This window comes from Cottoperca gobio, chromosome 16, assembly GCF_900634415.1.
Source record: "Cottoperca gobio chromosome 16, fCotGob3.1, whole genome shotgun sequence".
NCBI classification, from domain to species: domain Eukaryota; kingdom Metazoa; phylum Chordata; class Actinopteri; order Perciformes; family Bovichtidae; genus Cottoperca; species Cottoperca gobio.
Window position 1 is genome coordinate 17,165,301 of NC_041370.1, and position 19,551 is coordinate 17,184,851.

Here is a 19,551-nt window from a genome sequence, read left to right on the forward strand (position 1 = left end):
GAAGCAGGCTCCACAGAGGACACGCTTACCTGTAAAGCCACTACTCTTCCCCAGGTCATCAATGTGTCAACTCTGTACGCAGACATTACCGACTGAAGGCGCTTAACGGGTTTTTTTTTGTCAGTCAAATAAGTGTATTAATTTTTCTAAACAGTTTTTAACATGTCCAACTAACGTTAAATCGCGTTAATTATATTATCTTCTTCGTCGACGTGCAGAAACTAGTATGTCACGAGCGGTCAAGGGTAATATAACTCATCGTACGTTGACTTCTATTTACATCGTGCGTTTATTTTGAAAGGACTTTAGCAGTCAAGTGACTCCCGGAAGTTTTTGTTTCCTCACCTGTCAGTTCTGACACGGTGCGAGAGTCCATCCTCTTCTCTTTGTTTTTCTTCGGGAAACAGGTCGTCTTTTTTCAAGAATAAATGATAATCCTGTGTGGTCAACTGATACCTAATTGAGGACATCTTTTAACACGGTTAGTGAAAGTCGAAAGTGAAAAATAATCGACTGCTTTTGCTTCACCTAGCCACAAATAGCCAGAAGACGTTAGCTAAGAGCTAGCTAACTGTTATCATCAACATATCGATCATTTTAATCACGGAATCTATGGATACTTTTATCATTTTTCTGTAGGTCATTGTCTGCTTTATGTTATTCTTACTTCAACTTATTTTATAGCTGCCTGTCAATGTGTTTTGTTGGTTGTCAACAGTGCTCACGGAAGCTAACACCATAACGTTAGCATCATATACAAACGAGTCATTGATTGTTTACATCCCAATTATGGCTGCTTTCCAATGCCTCTGTGAACGGAAAAAGGTCCATTCGTGGCTGTAATTACCCGGTTAGCCGTTAGCTCTCATGTTTTATCGAGGAATGTCTAACGAAATGACGATGCTATTCGTCCCTTGTTTTAGATGTACGTTGACTTTCGTTTTAACTTACTGGGGTCACTTTCGATTTCATACCATTTTCGGAAGTCGTCCTTTAATGTCAGAGGCTCTGTGTTTGCGTTAATCTTGGTTTGTATCCATGGTTTGGATCTAAGAGCATATCAAGTTATTGTCCTGAAACTTATTTGTCTAAAAGCTTTGGCCTTCAGTGTTTAAAACTTGGCTCCTCGGTGTTTGCTGCATCATTGCATGCTGACATCATCAACTAGCATTAGCTGCACTATATCTGTTGCCCAGCTTCTCTGAACAGATAGGATTCAAGGAGGGTGTTTTAGGGATTTAGGTTATGTCTGTTTCAGATAGCTTGGCTAACTGGACTGCTTACATTCTTGCTGAGAGTCAATTGGTCTGTAACAACAGGTCACTGTGAGACTATTTTCTCCTCTATACCTTTTGTATTTAACACTATGGAAAATATTTTTCACAAATACTGTGTTTTTGTGTGTACATTATTATGTTATTATAGGGCAAACAGCCATATATCCAAGGCCATGTGCCTAAACTACAGTACACACAAATATCCTAGATACCACAATTTTCAAAACTGCAAATTTCTCTTCACAGCAGCTATATGGACCTCACATAGACTATTATTGATCTTATAACCCCACAGCAAATCTTGTAATGCCTTTTCATTATAATATTTAGATGTTTGCACACCTTTATTCTTATCTTCATTTGGGTATTAGCCAAATGGATACATAAAAGAAATAAAAAGATGTGGAATACACTGTTCAAATAAGCCACAGGACTAAAGTTTGGTGAAGGTTGAGTCAACTTTGCACAATAAATAAATGTATACACTCACACTAGAATACACTCCAGGCCTTTTGCTAAACTCTTGAAGTAATGATGAAACAAAACGCACCTGTCAAACAAACATTTCAGCAGCCAGTAATACAATTAAATTAATAACTAGGTTATTTTAAGATTAGGACAATTTTATAAAAATAAAAAAAGGTCTACAATTTTTAAAACTCCATTAAATGTAAGCTTAAACTCTGCCTATTAGTTTGCTTTTGAATCCAGACAAAACAACATATCTGGGGTGCAGTAGCTTAAGCTTTAAGCATTGTGCTCCACTTCTCGTCTTTCCTTCTGAAAATGTATTTTGCACACAGGAAGTGATGCATTGTACATCCTGCCATCATTGTCATGAACCGACCAAAGTCACAGCTCTTGGACACTGTATGATTTCAGAATGATCTGTGGGATATGCAGTGCAAAAAATAGCATTTGCCAGCAATCCCCTAAAATGTCAAAAATTAAGCCGCTTAACAAGCCAATGTATTGATAACACAAGGCCATACAAATGATTTATGATGGTCGGTGCTAACTTAAATTGTCGAACCAAATGTAACTTAATTAAATTAAGTCATTTCGTTGTCTTTGGCTTTTGCAGAGATCTATCGCTTTGAAAATAAAAACTCTCCATGTAATCCCCAGGTCTTCTTCTATCTGCGTCAGAGTTGGCCTGTGCAGGCATGGAGGCCCTGGCAGTGGATGATGACATTTGCATCCTTAAACATGAGACAGCCTACACCGCAGCGGGAGAGAGTCCTGTATCGGTGTGTGCCGGCGATGAATCTGTCGCTTCCCACTTCGCCCTGGTCACGGCCTATGAGGACATCAAGAAGAGGCTGAGAGACACAGAGCGAGAGAATACCTTGCTGAGGAAGAGGGTTAAGCAGCTGGAGGACAAGGTATAGATGTAAATGAAAGGGGTGATGGTGGGAGAGAGGCAAGGAGAAGAAAGAGACAGTAGCGTGAGGAGAAAGTAAAAGAACATACGGGTTATCCTGATGGCTAAAAAGTCAGAGAGGAAGGTTTAGATTGTTTTGTTGTTTTTCAGGACATCAGAATTATGGACAAAGTACAAAATGCTCAGAGAAAGTCAGCAGATTCATCCACAAAATATTTGCCTCTGGGAGAGTCTGCATGCCAGCATCATTAATATTGTTGGCCTAGAGTCAAAGCTATAAAACAATGAGAAATAAATCAGCTCTGTCTAAAAACAGAGAGTGGGTCTGGAAAAGTATGGTATTGCCAAACGATGTGCTGGAGCACTACACTTGGCTCCTGAAATTGGAACAGGAAGGGTCTTAATACAGATGGTAGGTTAAAGTGAAAATACTGCACAAACATGCCGGCACAGTATGACTCTTCTCTTCTCTGTGTACCTTACCTATCTCCACTGTAGCTGTTCAGGCCGGAGGCTCCTCCATCAGAGAGTCCCCAGTACGTGAACAAGGCCTTCAGTGCTTACCGAGGTATCTATATAGAGAAGGAGGACCTGCAGCTGGAGCTTAACAAACTGGTGCGTTTACTAATTAATTAAACATTTTCATCAAACTGACTAGAGCCTGGAACAAAGATCAAGTATGGTGCAAACCTGAAAGCACTGTATAAGTATAAGAAGGATTAAAGATTTTTTTTTGTGACTAATTCTGCTGTAATTTTGATTCAAAACCTAAGTAGAAGGACCAAGCTTATGATATCATAACACAAATACAGCGCAGGTGCACTGATCTTAGCCGGAGCCAAAAGAGAGCGAGAGAGAGTTTGGTGAATTGGTCTGAATGCTGACTCTCCCTTCGTCTTCCTCCCCCTCTACCTCACTGTCTCCACTCTTCCTCTGTCAGAAAAAGGAGAAGAGTGAGAGTGAGAGGTTGCTGACGGAGCAGCTGCAGGCCAAAGAGTTGGAGCTGCTTCAGCTGAGGACGGAGATGGAGACCAGTCATGGTACAGGTAGAACACACAGGGCTGCTTCTGCTCACAAACCAGCCGAGCAGTCCTTCAGACACTGCATGAACAATGGAATTAGTTTAATGCTCTAAATAAAACACATACAGTAGTATACATTTGCTTCACTTGTGTGTACGTGTGTTTGTAAAGTACTTTTATATGTGTATGATTTACAACAAAAGGAAAGTGAGATGATATTATACATTTATTATGTGTTGAAATATTTTATAATGAGTTCTGTGGGGCAAAGCCAATACTACGCTACTGTATAAAATCTGAAGTATGGCATATAAAACCAGGGGTGAAAAGTCATTAATTACCTAATTACACTTCTACTACACTAGATTTTAGACCTATTGAACTTTATTTATGTGACAGCTACACTGTAGTTGTTTTCAAATCAAGATTTTACATTAATAAACCTTATAGATACATCTGATACATTTATAGAAAATGACACGACATTGAAATACTGTTATGCATTAATTGAAATAATCCAGTAATGTAATTGTAATGTAATATTATAGTGTTTGGAAAAGGGCCATTTCACAAGCAGCACTTTTTTAAATACATTTTTTTACACTGATTATCCTTCTATATTATTTTAATGCAGGACTTTGACTTGTACTGGAATGTTTTTACACGGTTGTCGTTGGATTTACTAATTTCATATAATCTGAACACTTCTTTCACCGCTGTGCAAAACCATATATTAGCTACTGTATGTGGCTATAAGTGCATTGCTGTTTATTTAACTGCATTACCTTTTCCAGTTCAATAGCTCTTTTCTTCCTGTGTGTGTCCAGTGATTAAGAGCTTGAACAGCCCTCAGGACTACTGGTCGGTGGACAGGATCAGCACTGAGCTAAAGATCCACAAACTGCAGAAGGATCTGGAGAAAGTGACACTGGAAAACAGTAGACTGCTGGAGAGAAGTGGGGTAAGTGAAGGTGGGAGGAAAGGGTTTATCAGAAATGAGAGGATAAGAAACAAAAATGGGGACAGAGAAAATAAGGGAGAAGATGAGAGGGACTGGAGAGAGCAGCGCTGGTGTTGGAGAGATTTGGTGTAACTAGAGGAGAGGCGTTAGAGCAGAGCGAGAGAGGGTGACACTGGGAACAGAGCAGGAGAGAGAAGTGGGACTGAGGACAACGAGCAGGGGTGGATATACATGATCTGTGACAGCAGGAAAGTTCCTTTCTTCAGAAAGAAACAGAAACAGTTGGAGTATTGAGTATGTAGATAATTATTAAAAAATAAATCCCACAGTGGAAGCCTGTAACATGTTTTATATTTTCTTTAAAGGAAAGGTACTATGGGTAGAAGAGTCATGAGTTATGCTATAATAAAAAATTAAAAAATACTCGATACAACATCACTCACCATCCCCACTCTCTCTTTTGCATAACTTGACTCTGTTTTAGGAGGAACCCCTTGGCCTTAACGGACCAGACTTGGACCAGATCTGTGATGCAAAATATAATGCAAGGTAAAGTGTTTTATGAATGTCATTTAAGAGTGGCTGCCAATTCAGTGCCCAACACTCATTTCAGTGACCAAATATCAGCATGTAAGCACTGATGCAGTGCTACATGAAATTATGAGGATCCTTCAGTTGGTGATCGTTGGGGCTGCAAAATTCTGGGAATATTCCAGGAAATAGCGTGAATAAAATGGTAATATAGAGGTTGTATAGAGGCTGTATTTACCATGTCATCTGCAGATAATAAAACAAACATTTTACCATATCATAAGCACACATAACATTCTAGTATAAATTAAACATCAATATAATCAATATAATCAATATAAATTAGATGTTTAATTTGCAATTGTATTGAACAACAACAACAAAAACACTATGACCTCCAAAGAATTGATTTTCCTCTCGGGTCTTATATGCTCTCCTTGGACTTCCTCGATGTCAGACTCTGATTTTATGTGTATTTTAAAAGGTATGTTTATTATATTGAAATAAAAAAAGGTTTTCCAAAATATCCCAGCTTTGCTTGAAAAATATCCAGACAATTACCCTTTGCAACCCTAGTCATAGTCATCATAAGCAACCACCAGTATAAACAATAGAGAAATAAAGTGTTCATTATTGTTTTTCATTTGCTTCTCATTCAGCTTCTCAATTTTCATTTATTTACCATCATGTAGACTCTGGAGACATCAAAGTCAACTGATAAGTAACAAGCTTTTTAATGCAGGAAGCTATACAATACACACAGAAGACATCTCCTATCTAGGTTTTCAACTGTAAATGCAACAAATATCATGACTTCAGATGACAGGCTTTACATCGTGCACAACTGTGAGTGAATTCAGTTGCTTCCTAGAAAATAATTCTAAGCGTCATTTAGTCATGTGGCTAAAACCCCACAGTGATTCTGTAAAAATGTGTAAGAAAGTCAAAGAAGTTTGCAGGTTTGTGACAAATGGCATGCTGCTACATGAGACGACGATGGTTCGGTGGTGTATTGTTACAGTGGGATGTGATGTCACTGTTATAAACTCCATGGTGACTGCTGGTGTTGTAATTGTCCCCTTCGGCCACTAGAGGAGGGTGCAGCTTTACACATATGAACTCTGCATAGCAGCCTATGATATGCAGATAACCTCAGATGTAGATGCAGAAAATTCTATTCTCCTCTATTGTGCTGCATGATAATTGTTTCACATGTCTGCAGTTTTCAAATGGTGTTAGTTTCATGAAAAGCTTCAGTTCTTCCTCACAGTGTTTTTTTTCCTGTTATAGGCAGCTGTTTCAAGTTTCCGCTAAGTGTTGATGAGATTTTGCGTCTTTACATAAGGTGTGGATAGGACAGTTTGTAGGTGTTTCCTCAAATACCTTCACTTTCTTTTTGGTTTTTAATGCAGATGATGCCACTGGGTGGTTAAGCATTTAATCCATCAATACAGTTTGCTCTTTTTGTGTCAAGAATGGCATCATTGTTAGTGTGAGGAAGTGTTTTTCCTTTGCAAGTTAATGAAATATAGCCTAAATATGCTTTATGCTCTTAAGTGAAATATGCTCAACATCTATGATGCTCCGCTGTGCTTTTAAATCGACACAGTCGGTGACGATGTTAAACGAATCGGCAAAGAAACAAAGCATTTATCAGAATTCCAGTCATCACGAAGAAACAAGCCTCTTCAGGAGTTTCTCTAATGTGCTTAATGGATTAGGTTTTCATGATTTATATATCCTACAAATGTTGACCAAATTAAAGTCTTATGTGCCAGTTATACATCATATGTCAACAAACAGGTGAAATGAAACATTCCCTGAGTAACTAAGTACAATAATATCAAGGATATTTTACCTTGTGAGATGTTTTGTCATAATTGAAATGTTGTCCTGCAGGGAGAGGAACATGCAGCAGACGTACGAGGCTCTGAGCTGCGAGGTCACTCGTCTCCATTCAGAGCTGAAGCACCAAACGGGCCTGATCAGGAAGCTCAGGCCACTCATCAGTGAGACAAGACAAGGTGAGACACACACACACACACACACACACACACACACACGCGTGCGTGTGGGCACACTCCGGGTGGTGCCATTGTTGCCGTATATTTGAATACAATTTATTCATTTCTGTACTTAAGGAACATCCTGATTCCCCTATACCCCTATATCCCCTACAAAGGTTCAGTGACTTTAGATGTTTTATCAGGTAACTCAAGTTTCCCAGACTAGCATAAACAAATCTGCTTTTACCTAAAGGGTCCAGGTAAATGTTTAGACACTTTCCTCAATAAAAAGGATGACATGTGCATTATATAAAAACATATGTTTCTGGTGTAGACTACACTAACCTTTGTTAACGTCGCACATACAAGTGTCATAATATATATTTACTTTTGCGTTGAACCTGTTGCACATCTGAGTCCAACCTGATTGTATTGGACACATTAAAAAAGAAAGCTTGCCGTACCCCTCTTAAAAATTCAAACTAAACTTTGCATATTGCATAACACCTTTTTTGAAGAGGCTTTCATTTAGATTTTAAGTGACATAAAGATTAAATTGGACTAGACCAGAAACTGAATGATGAGCACAATACAATGTGAAGTTAAAAACTATAGTTAGAGTTTTTTCATTCATGGCCAACCTGAGGGAGTGAAATAAAGATCTGGACGTTCACATATCTGTTCACATATAGTGTCAGATTTATGTGCACTTTAAGTATAGTGGCTGGAATTCAAACCTCGCTTCTCTACACAGGAACTAATGTGGTTAACATCAAACGAAAGAAGGGGCTTACTGCTGCCTCTCTTCTGTTAGGGGAAGGCTTTTCTGAGAAGAAGTACTACTTACTGAGAAGATCTCTCCTGCTGCTCCTTGTTGCAATGTGTGTAAGGGTGTGATAAGACTGTGGATATTATCAAAGTACTCAAACACTTTGATAAAGGACATCATGAAATAGTCTGTCCCGCCTCTCCCCTCCCTCTGTGATGGTGTGTTCTACCGTGGAGAGATTACCTCTGTTATCAATTCCCTCGAAGTGTCAGAAGAAGAGACTAGGAGGTGAAAATTAGAACGACATATGGCAAGGAAATAAATCTTGGCCTATTTATTCCTCTGAATAACAGGGTAATCCTGTAACTTAGATGAGACAGATGGAGAAATAAGGAAAGCAGGAGTGGCAAAAATGAAAGGGGGGTGAGCGGTGTATTTATTCAGTCATATTGTGCATCTGTATTCTTCTAATGTTCCTCCTTTGGAATCACTTTTATTCAAATCCTACACTCAGGAGACCCTCTCATGGAAGAGTAGCGGGGAGGGATAGATGATAGATGATGTGTGGATGGAGAGAGGTAGGGGAAAATAGCGGGAGGAGATACTCATTTAAACTTTATTATTCGCTCAAAATGATTTGATAGCAACGCAGTGATATGTGTGTGTGTGTGTGTGTGTGTGTGAGATTAGGACATCTGATTTGTGTATTGATATGCTTTGTACAGAGTAAAAGTGTGGTTTGGTTTGTTTGATTTGTTGAACAAAACCTAATTATTATCGTGGATATTTCCTGACGCTCAGGCAGTGATATTTACATGCTGCAGAGGTTTTATTGTGCAATGCGCATACCGCTGCATGCATCTCTGTTTTTACACGATAAGGCCCATTATCTAGTGAGGGATCAGGAGGGCTTGTTGAACGCACCTTGGAATTCTTTAATCTCTTTAGAAACTGAAGTTTAATCCACGTGTCTATAAGAACAGAGGTGCGATCGTGGTGCCAAATACAAAATGAGTCCTGTGTTGGAGGAAAGAGAAGATGGCTTTATTTATGCTGCCAACTGGATTATACAGACATGATGATGTTAAAAAGACAAATCACTTTTCACACCACCTTATACATAGAAATATAGATTACAATTTATCCAATTTAAAGTCTTACCAAAATCAAAATTGCCCTCCAGCATGTCACTTCTTTGTTTTGTGTCTACTTATAATGGATGGTAGAAATGAGCTGAAAGCTAGTAAAGAAGTAAATGTGAAGGGATATCCATTTTTAACATATAGCTTTTAATAATGCAGATATGTTCAGTAGTTAATGCTAATTATCAACTCTTCACACATAAAGAATACGTTGCTTTGAATTATCCTTCAGTATATCCCACCCATAACCTTTGTGCTCTATCAATGTGTCTACAGTTGCAGTTGAAGTGCACTCAAATTGAACTGTATGCCAAAAAATTAAGGTAGTGAAAAGCTTTTTTTTTTTACATTTTTCATTCTATCTTCTCAGCCATACAATAACTTTGTCTAAATATAATCTTGTGTAAAACTTAACAAAAAAGAATAAGTAAGAAGAAGCAAGAATCTGATTGAGCATCCAGTGTTAACTTTTGGCAATGAACAGGTTTCAATACAGCAATAATATTAATATACTATCATTACCAAAAGGAAGAATAGTCACAATATGTTTTTCAAATATTGTCAGGCTCTCATAAGCATTTTTTTTTTCAACAATTTATATGACTACAGCCAACTTTCTTTTTGCCTTTTGCTCTCTTTCCTCCCTCTCCCCTTCCATCGCCTCACCCTCTCTCTGTCTCTAGCTGCCTCCACAGTTCCAGTCCAGTGTCTGGACGACGTGGAAAAGAACAACCACGCAGTTCCCCGGGCGTCCGTGCCTCGCCCCCCTAGTGCCCCCCCACTCCCCTCGTGCTCCGGCCGCCCCTGCCCCCCTGTTGGCGGACAGTCAGGCACCCTGCTGCCGGACAGCCTGAGGGAGGACTGCTGGTACAATGGGCCCTGGCCCTCCCAGAGCTGTTCAGGAGAGGCTCTGGTTGGCAGCGACACCTGCTCTGCCGTCCTGCCCCCGCCTCCCCTGAACCAAGCTTCCCTGGATGACAGCTCGCGGTCCTTCCCCAGCCCCCCCAAACCCAGTGACGCCATGTTCTGGGAGGGACACTCCGCTGCATCCAACTTCTCATCATCAATTGGAAACTGCTGTCCCAGGAGCCCTCCCAATGCCGAGTGGGCCAAGCCCTATTGAGAGGAACTTCGATGGGATGATTAAATAGTGTCTAATTGGACGGAAAATAAACAAATGGATGAATGAATGGACTCTCCAACCCTGCCACATAGCTACCACCTAACCTGCCTTAAGTTGAGAAGACCACTCCTCTTGGCTGGACTGCACTGGACCTGCTGGTTGTGGGAACTAATTGTGGCCAGAGGAGGCCTTTCTGAGGTAAAGACTCTGTAAACTCATCGCTATCTCTGCACACCGCATCGGTGAACACATCGGACATTGCAGAGGAACATTTGACGAGTGACCCTCAGCAGAATAAAATAGTCTGTCAGTGTGTATGTGTCCTTGTATGCACATGCATAAGTGTGTGCAAGCAGTTTTATTTCTGTGTGTGCATATACACACATCAAACAGAGTGTGCCTGTGTGCAGATTATGTGGGCATCTTTCGCCTGCCTGTATCTGTATATTGTCATAATAAACGTAATAGGGCTCAAAGGGCCTCTTTCTCCATTCACTGTGGCCGGTGATCACTGGGGCCACAGCATTGTACTAGAATTTGTAAAACTGTACTCTTCCAATGCAAGTCTTTTTACATTTGATCGCTGTAAAGTAAACAAGGTATGTAGTCCCATGTATGTCTCATGATCGTGTGAAGGAGATGAGTAGGTATGAGGACTTGATGTGATTGTTACTGTGATGGAGATAATCAGATTTTAACAGCTACCAAATGACATCTTTTTTTATTGTTTCTTCTCAAATCTTTCGTTTTTATTAACGCTCTTATGGATCAATATCAAAGTAGGCTGTCAATCTAGCTATGCTCACCAAATCATTTTTGAGAATGCACTTGCAGTATTTGGATTTTTGAGGATATTGTGTAATGAGTAGCAAATAATAACATTAATCTAAAAATGTATCGCTTTCTGAAATAAAACACTGCACCCTCACTGGCACCAGAAAAGGTTCAACTGTTGTTTCAAAGATTTTCACAGAAATGTTACAAATCAAGCAAGCCTCCCTAAAACCTGCCTGTTATCACATGTTCAGAACTACTGTCAGACAATATCTCTTGTGTTGTTTTCTTTTCTCAGTTGTAAAGGGACATGTGAGATGCAAAGCTGTGCATTGTTGGTTTGAAGGACTCCTGGAAAATGCTTCACACTCTCGTGTATTTGAAATGTGATTAAGGTGGAAACCTGATTTAGGTTTGTAGAGATTTGGAGTTCTAAAAAAAAAAAGATGTATCTAAACTGTACTGTGCTGATGTTAATCAATGATACATTTGTAAGTTGTTGTGTGAGGAGGGATGTTTCTCTTTGATTTCTCTTTATAAGTCGGAGTATAAACATCTGAAGGATGTACAAAAGAAAACACATTATGAGTAGAATACAAAGATACACTGAGGGAACAATGTGCATATTTGTATAAATGTATATGGTGGGCTTCAGTACTCTGCCAAATGCAGTTTTGCACTCCAAACCATAGTTGTTTTTTTCCTCCCCCCGGCTTCTGATGTGTATAAGAGTTGTCTCCGATGGTGACAAGACAATAAGTCTATAAACCTGAAGAAATGTGAGCTGTGACATGACAAATAGGTGCACAAAGCACAAAGGCCCATGGTTGTTGAAAATACTTTTACTTTTTCCATTTTCTGTTCCATAACTGTGGTCTTTTTGTTCATTTTTAAGAAATGTTATGTTACAGCAGTAGTTTCATACTTCTGTAAACAATTTGCAAACCAAAATGCAATGTACAGTAGATATGGATTATATTTTAGATTTACTGCACTTCAGACTGTTTGTAAATATGATCAATTAAACAAAGGAAAGGAAGTGACTGTGTGAGGTTCCTCTGTCGCATCATATTTTAATCAAGAAGATGCTTTGGTTTTTGCATATCAAGATACTTAACAGTTGAAACCAGCAATAACCTTCCGGTCCACATTTATTTGACACTTAATGTCTCTGCTACAGATGATGCAGTCCTTCACAAGGCCTCCACACTAGTGCTGAAACATCCAATGTTTCAACTCTGATTTTCATATTTGATCAACTAATGGTTCAAATCATGTGTCCATTAAAAATGCCAAACTTTTCCAGGTTCAGACTTCTCAATGTGAGGATTTGCTGCTTTTCTCTCAATTTAAAAACATAATTTAGGCTCTGGAAACAAGATTGGCATTTGCCATTTATTATTACACACTACTTTGAAAGAGAAATCTGTAATATGTTTTCAATAATGTCAAATGTCAAACCAACAGTTGTGGAGTCAATCAGCTGTCGCCATAAAGAGAACGAGAGAAAACATTAATGGAGCCAGGAGATAACTACTCTTTATATTACAAGGATATCCCATGACAGTAACTCGCTGGTACCTTCACTCATAATGTGCCTTTGTTGGTTCTTTGAATTAGATATAGAACAAAGAACATATGAGATATGAGCCTGAACCATCTTGTCTCATGAAAATCAAAGACACAAAAATGAACAAACATTTAATTTTGAAATTGTTTCTCACAAAAAATAAACGGATTAAATAAAGTAATGTGTTTTAGAAGTTAACTTAGCAGCAGACTGTTCTGTTAGTGTGGTCTGACTAATGCTGATGCTCAGCTCACTGTCAATATCTAAATACAAAACAGAAAACGTTTAACCGCAGCTGTACGAATGAAAGAGCGACACATGGAAAAAAGAAAAACTTAGAAATTCCCAGCTACCTTTGAACACACTGGATGAATGATGTGTCGAGCATGTTCAAACCTCTATGAAATACATACAATAAAACAAAATGCAATTATGAACAATTCATGTTTTGTCTAATTTACCACAGAATTACACTTTACTGCAACTGCATTTTTATTATCATTAAGTTTTAAATTTAATTGTATACGTTACATGATCACACGCTTCATTGTGAGATGTCAGATGTCTCTTATATACACTGCACAAGCTGTAAAGACAACCAACCAGCATCTTCCAGGTGGACGTGCAGAAGGTGACTGAATGATCAGATATATATATATATATATATATATATATATATATATATATATATATATATATTCTATCCATCAATAAGCTCATAGGTAAATGTAATGTAAATGCCACTGGTTCAAATCAATATAATTCTGGCCATCTGACAAAAAACATTTTGCAAATATACAGAACAAAACAAATAGCCATTATTTTGATTATACACCAAACTAATTTCAGCCACTCCTCAGATTTAAATACAATGCACCGTCTTATTCCTTAAAGAGCAATAAACCCTGCAAGATGAACATGTATCCTGGCTGTGCAGGACATGGTGCTGGTTCTGACCAGAGCCTCACACTCCACACATTCACCTTCCAAGTGGGGGGGGGGGGGGGGGTTGATTGTGTGTCATGTTGTTCATTACATGCTAACTGGGAGTTTTTGTTTCCTGTTCTTTGATGGGACCCCTGTCCTCAGAAACTCCAGTTTCTCTTGGATGTACTCCTGCTTACACAGTTCATAGAACGCAGGGTCCTTGTAGCTGGAGGAAGACAGAAGGTACAGTTTGTATTTTACAGAAAATTAATGTAGCCTTGTAAGACTCATTTTGATAAGTGATTGTATGTTTTCAGACTACCGAGACATGACTCGATGTCAAAGATGATGGTGGGATGCCAAGTGTTTGCAGAGAAAATTGCAAAATACTCACTGTAACGTCAGACATTCCTTCAGTGCTGCATTCTGCTCTCGACACTTGAACACCATGAAGAAACCGGACTCTTTACAGCAGTGGTTGAAGGCTGGAGGGAGGTGATAGAGAGGGTAAAATTAGCAGAGGAACAGGTTCAACATGTACAATAGCAGCAAACTGAAAATGCATTAATATAACTTTCAAATGAATTAACATCCTTCCTTTTCCTCATACGATTTTATCCTAGAGTACAAACACAAAAGCAAACCAAGATGGGCCTCATCTGAGCACTCCACCACAAGAAGGAACCTGGTCATGGGTTAGGGTGCCAAGCCTCTTATCAAACTGAAACTTGTTTCCTTGTTCACACAAGGCCTGAACTGAGCTATACAGGCCACAGAGTGGTTGTATTAGTGGTCGGCAAGTTTCCACATTGGCTCTGTAACAGTCAGTCCACCGCCCGCATATATAAACATTTGTATCCACAAGAATGAAATATAGGTTTAGCTACGTGTGGACAACCTGCGAGTCCCAGCTATAAATGTGGTGGCCTATGTTCATCCTCTTTGACTTTCTTGCTGTTAGCCTGCTATTTCCGCAGGGTATTCACTCTGTAGATGTGTTTCTATATTTTGCTGTCAGGTCCAAGTGAGGTAAGCACATTCTGTGTTGCTGGTGTTTGTCCTCCTACCTGAGACTTTATAGTCAGAGTGTAATTTGTTTCCCTGTAAGGTTGACATGCAATCCTACCTCTCCTTCTTTCCTATCTGGATGTTTTTGAGAGAAAAAGTGGCGAACACTAAATATGGTGATCGTTAACTTTAAGCCCGTCCACAAGGCTGCATCAGCGACAGTATGCCCCGGATAGTGGTTTATTCCAGATTAAACGTGCAAGGTCCTTGTCGTAAACAAGGTGTTGAACACAGAGTCTTCACCTTGTTAGCAAGCGCTTTCTCCAGGATTTAATTAAAAACACTGTCCTCCCATGCCATGTCCCCTTTCAATCAACTGACATCATAAATACTTTTATCAGTGGCATCAGTATTGTTATCACACAGACACTTTCATCAGGATGCAGTTGTGAAAAACGGCAAAACCAATTTCGAGAAGCAGAACAGTGCGACTAATCTAATCAGCGAACGCCTCATCCCTGTCCCATGGTACTAATAGCGGCTGCAGAGGGTTGCCTTTCTGATCGCAGCTACACCAACGACAAATACGAGACCATGTCATCAAAGGCCCTTCTAAAGAAAGGTGTGATGCCACCTTCACTTGGTTGCCAGTTTTAAAGATGCAGAAGTGTAGTTTGGCAGTTAGTAAAAAGCAGAAGCTAGGAGATTTAACGTTTAAGGAGAATTGGAGCTTTAGAGGAAGATAGCAAGGTGTAAACCTCTGACACACAATTAAAGAAAACTGAAAATCAGGATTTGAGCAAGATTTATGCATTTCTGAATAATGAAATGAATTAATAATCAAAAAGTAACTTAAAGTATGCCATTGGGAAAATGACAGTCTCACATATTTTGGATGTTGGGATCCAGACACAAGCCTAATGAATTCAATTTACAACAAAGTAGCTTTCGGCAAATCTAAGCAAAGTTTTAACAGTAGCCAATAATAATAATAATAATAATAATAATAATAATAATAAGCAGCTTTATTTGTATAGCACCTTTCATACAAGAAGTGCAGCCCAAAGTGCTTCACAGCAAAAACATAACAATTAGTACAAGATTAGACAGAATAAGAGCATTTACAGTACAATCACCACAGTGTTGATGTAAATGAGTGTGAAGTAATGTCAATGTGAAAGTGGTTGCTCAGTGAGTATGTGGGTTGTTGAAATGGTTGATTCTGAAAGACGCGCAAGAGTACCGACATGAATATCAACGCAATAGGAAAAATAAAACTACAAAGATGTTTTGTACAGGTCAATAGTACTTGTCTGGTTGAACAACAAAGCCTGCAATACACCTCTGAGGGGTGTTCAGAGGCATGTATGCAGATACAGATCACACAGGAAAACATACAACTAGATTCTCTTTGTCTGTTTTTTTTACTTTTCTTTGTAAAAACACAATCATAGAAGCTCATGCGTGGGGCCCAGTGCAGACACAAACATACACAATAAAATGGTAGAGGGCGGACATGGAGGTGTGAAAATGAGTGGGACGAGAAGCAAGTAATGCGAGGGGGGTTTCCACTACCCACACAGCCACTATCTGTCCCATCACCTTAAGCTGCATGTGCACCGTCTCCACACGTGAGCAGTACATTGGCTCTTACAGGCTGTCGCCAGATTTTATGAAACCGCAAAACCTAGTCATTATCTGGCTGATGTGTTGCTGCTGTAGACGAGGCATACGTGAGCAAAGCTGCAGCCAGCATTTCCAAGCAGATGAAGTGTTAACTAATGTTACGCCAATTGGCCTGCTCCTCATTTCAGAGAAATTAAAACAAGGACTCAAGAAGTGGGTGTTCACGGTGATGGGAAACATTTTAGCCAAAAAGAGTTAAAAGAGACAGGAAAAAAACAAGGTCCAGGAGACAGATATACTGTTTTAAACGCCTCCAAACCAATAAATGAAGAGTTGCAGATTAAGATCTACAGATGTTGAAAAGGAATTATAACCTTAAATACCTTAATAATCCACCTTTAGTGTGAAAGTGAGGTTTTTACGGCTACAGTTGTGATTAAAATAACAACAGACTTCATGCCCTGCAGTCTTATTTTCTGTTAGATTGCCTATGTAACCTTAATATAGGATAGTTGTGGAGTCACACATACTCAGACAAAAAGTGTGGGGAACAGGCTATTATAAGCAGACTCCCGCCTGAAGCGGTTAAACAATTAATAAGGAAACATGAATTAACCTTATGTTCATAATATCTGAAAACTTTGATATTGTTTTATGGCTTCCAAAATCTACAATTTCTTAGTCAGTACATCAGTCAGTACGACAGTATTTTGTCAAGTTTATATTGCATTTATAATACAGGATACACTCAGTTGCCAGTTTATTATTTACAATACATATAAATCCTACCTTTATGAATCTTATAATGTTGAGGGGTCTTTTAACTCCAATTTTTGTTTTAGACTCAACTTTATGGTCAGAGAGCTGTTGAAATGTATTGTACTGAGAAGTGTTTTTAATGTTTTGTCTACCCTCACTGATAAAATATGTCTTTTTCACAGCAGACTTGTCATAGTAGGAAAAGCACAGGGGTTACTAATAACATTGTTCTATTCAAATGTCCCAGTAAGCCTGAACAGGAAGTAGCTAAATGGAATTCAACCATCATTAATCGTATTATTTATAAATGCTTTTGCTACTGTGATACGCATGTCAAAATGTTTTCCTTTAAAAAGGCCTATTGTGTAGACAAAACATTAGAATAATTACTCAATACAACCTCATTATGTATGTATAATAACATTCTTAGTTGACTAACAGAGGGTTTTATTGAGGATTAGTTCATTTAATTGAACAAACAATTAGTTTTATTACAGATCTACCAATGAATGCAGGCTGGGCGATATGGAGAAAATCAAACGTAACGATATTTTTGACCAAATACCTCGATATCGATGTTGTGACAATATTGTAGGGTTGACCATTGGTGCTTTCACAAAATAATTATCAGTGATGTGTATATAATGAACGGGTGGGTTAATAATAACAGCTAAAACAGTAATGTAAGTTCAGAAACTTACATTACTGCAATGCATCCTCTGAAACTAGGAAAAGACAACACTTAGGATATTTAAAACATAAGACGGTATCTAGTCTCATATCACAATATCGATATAATATCAATATATTGCCCGGCCCTAATGCAGGCACTACGAAGGATCTCAGGGTCTTATTGAAGACCAACTATATTTGTGAATATAACTGTGATATCAGTGTTGTGACCATCATTGTTCAGTAACCATTGATACTGATTTACCCTTTTTCACAGCAGATTTTGACCCGTCATCGCAGGAAAAGCACAGGTGATTTTGTTAACGATGACTCACTTCCATGAAGCCATTGTTGTGAGCCAGGATGCACAATACCAAGGACCAGGAAATGCCTCACCTAAATTGAGTGCAGTCTTAATTAATATCATTAAATACACCTGTGCTTTTCCTGCTAAGACATGTCTGCTATGAGAAAAACACCATACTTATTGACAGTATGGTTATAGACTTAGACTGGACAGCCATACACGTTTTTGTTGAAAAACGTTATAAAATAGTCTTATGGGCATGAATTTAACAAGACTATGTGTCACTAAAATAATTACTAATTAATCAAAATAGCATCATACTTGTGAACTAATTAATTAACCAAACAAATAAACAAAAAATAAATGTAATCAATCTACAAAATTTGTCAAGAAAATGTGATTTAATGTCTTGTGTAAATATTACTTAAAGCTATTGTAAAAAGTTATTCGTCCTAGAGATTTATTTAATGAGTATAAGTTTGACACACACACACACACACACACACACACACACACACACACACACACACACACACACACACACACACACACACACACACACACCTTCAACTTTCTCAACACAGATCTCCTTGGCTTTCTCCCTCATCATTTTGGGGATCAGGACATCTGTCTCCACATGCCTCAGTGGGATCTCCTCTGAGGAAGCAGGGCAAACAGACACAGATACACAGGTAACCCATCAGATACATATACAGGTAACCCATCAGATACATGGTCAGCATCATCATTAGTTCGTGCCTCTCATCTTTTCATTATTGCTTCAATACTCACACGTGAGACATATTCTGAGGCTACATCTCTGTTATTCATTAACATTCACGAAGACGACAAAACAGTATTCAATGCTTATATGATCAACTTTTAGACCATTTCTATTTATGTTGCGAACATATAACTTAATGAAGACACAAATAATAATGTATCATGTCCCATTACGTAGAGATAGCCACTTCAGTGTAATAATGCTAGCTAACATTAGCTACACGAGTCCACATAACATTGAGTAGTCTGTCCTGAATGCACGGGCGGCATAACAAAGCTGTATAAAGAGCGAGACAGCTTTGATACTTTGCTAACATTATGTTATGAAGGGCACGTCTAGCATTTAAGAGAACAAAAATGTTTAATACTTGCGTTAGCTGCTTCCATTGTGGCAATGTCTCTCAAAACATTACAAAACAGAACCAATGTGACCTATCTCGCCTACGCTCAAAGTACTTCCGCTGACGCAGTTACGCACCGTAAGAAACTACAAATCCCAGAGTTACACACGGATTCAAATCTCAGTTAACAGGTTTCATTTTTGAAACTTAAATTAAATATCAGAGAGGTGGTGATTTATCTCTCTTTGGTCATTTCTGTTGAAAGGAGTTTCTGATGCTATCGTCCTTGCCATTCATAAGAGACCCATAATACTAGAAACACTATCCAACCTCTATTGTGGTGGCATATAATAATAATCATAATCATAACAGCAATCATGGTTATTATTATGAATATAATAATAAGAATAATAATAATAATACATTTGAGGGTTTTGATTTTAATTGCATTAAATATTAGGTTATTGTTTTGAGTGATGGGATGGGAGTGAAGGTACTTGTTTAATGGTGTGAAATTGTGTAGTTGTGAAATATATAAAATGTCGAAATGTTGTCTGATCCTAATTTAT

At 38.5% G+C, this 19,551-nt stretch overlaps 3 protein-coding genes across 10 annotated transcripts in view; 1 reads left to right on the forward strand and 2 right to left on the reverse strand.

Moving 5' to 3' along the window:
* The window catches only part of LOC115020821 (RNA-binding motif, single-stranded-interacting protein 3-like), a 160,160-nt gene extending 159,740 nt beyond the window's left edge, over positions 1-420 (reverse strand). For 6 of the 7 annotated variants that reach the window (XM_029450813.1, XM_029450810.1, XM_029450811.1 and 3 more), the window contains exon 1: positions 30-415. The gene's annotated coding sequence lies outside the window, so the exon portion shown is untranslated. Of the gene's footprint in view, positions 1-29 lie in introns of all 7 variants that reach the window. The other variant, XM_029450814.1, reaches the window with a different exon arrangement.
* azi2 (5-azacytidine induced 2) lies at positions 307-12,871 on the forward strand. 2 transcript variants are annotated; one of them, XM_029450816.1, is made up of 8 exons: positions 307-481; positions 2,406-2,662; positions 3,160-3,276; positions 3,602-3,707; positions 4,511-4,644; positions 5,129-5,193; positions 7,075-7,199; positions 9,776-12,871. In XM_029450816.1, the coding sequence occupies exons 2-8, from the start codon at positions 2,444-2,446 to the stop codon at positions 10,213-10,215; spliced, it is 1,206 nt and encodes a 401-aa protein (XP_029306676.1). In that variant the 5' UTR covers positions 307-481; positions 2,406-2,443; the 3' UTR covers positions 10,216-12,871. The 2 variants fall into 2 exon arrangements, with proteins under 2 accessions (XP_029306676.1, XP_029306677.1); XM_029450817.1 differs by having other exon boundaries at positions 308-481; positions 3,602-3,701.
* A 682-nt stretch (positions 12,872-13,553) lies between these two features.
* cmc1 (C-x(9)-C motif containing 1) lies at positions 13,554-19,139 on the reverse strand. Its single transcript, XM_029450818.1, has 4 exons — positions 19,010-19,139; positions 18,423-18,515; positions 13,881-13,971; positions 13,554-13,712 (listed from the first exon to the last, which is right to left on the reverse strand). The coding sequence occupies exons 1-4, from the start codon at positions 19,026-19,028 to the stop codon at positions 13,592-13,594; spliced, it is 324 nt and encodes a 107-aa protein (XP_029306678.1). The 5' UTR covers positions 19,029-19,139; the 3' UTR covers positions 13,554-13,591.
* Positions 19,140-19,551: the final 412 nt, after the last annotated feature.

Excerpts from the sequence above, each read along its gene's own strand:
- azi2 (XM_029450816.1), top strand. The coding sequence starts at position 2,444 with ATGGAGGCCCTGGCAGTGGATGATGACATTTGCATCCTTAAACATGAG. Across the intron at positions 3,277-3,601 it reads AGCTGGAGCTTAACAAACTG|AAAAAGGAGAAGAGTGAGAG; the intron begins GTGCGTTTACTA and ends TTCCTCTGTCAG. Across the intron at positions 7,200-9,775 it reads CATCAGTGAGACAAGACAAG|CTGCCTCCACAGTTCCAGTC; the intron begins GTGAGACACACA and ends CTCTGTCTCTAG.
- cmc1 (XM_029450818.1), bottom strand. Across the intron at positions 13,972-18,422 it reads CTGTGTTGAGAAAGTTGAAG|CCTTCAACCACTGCTGTAAA; the intron begins GTGTGTGTGTGT and ends ACCTCCCTCCAG. Across the intron at positions 13,713-13,880 it reads AAGGAATGTCTGACGTTACA|CTACAAGGACCCTGCGTTCT; the intron begins GTGAGTATTTTG and ends GTCTTCCTCCAG.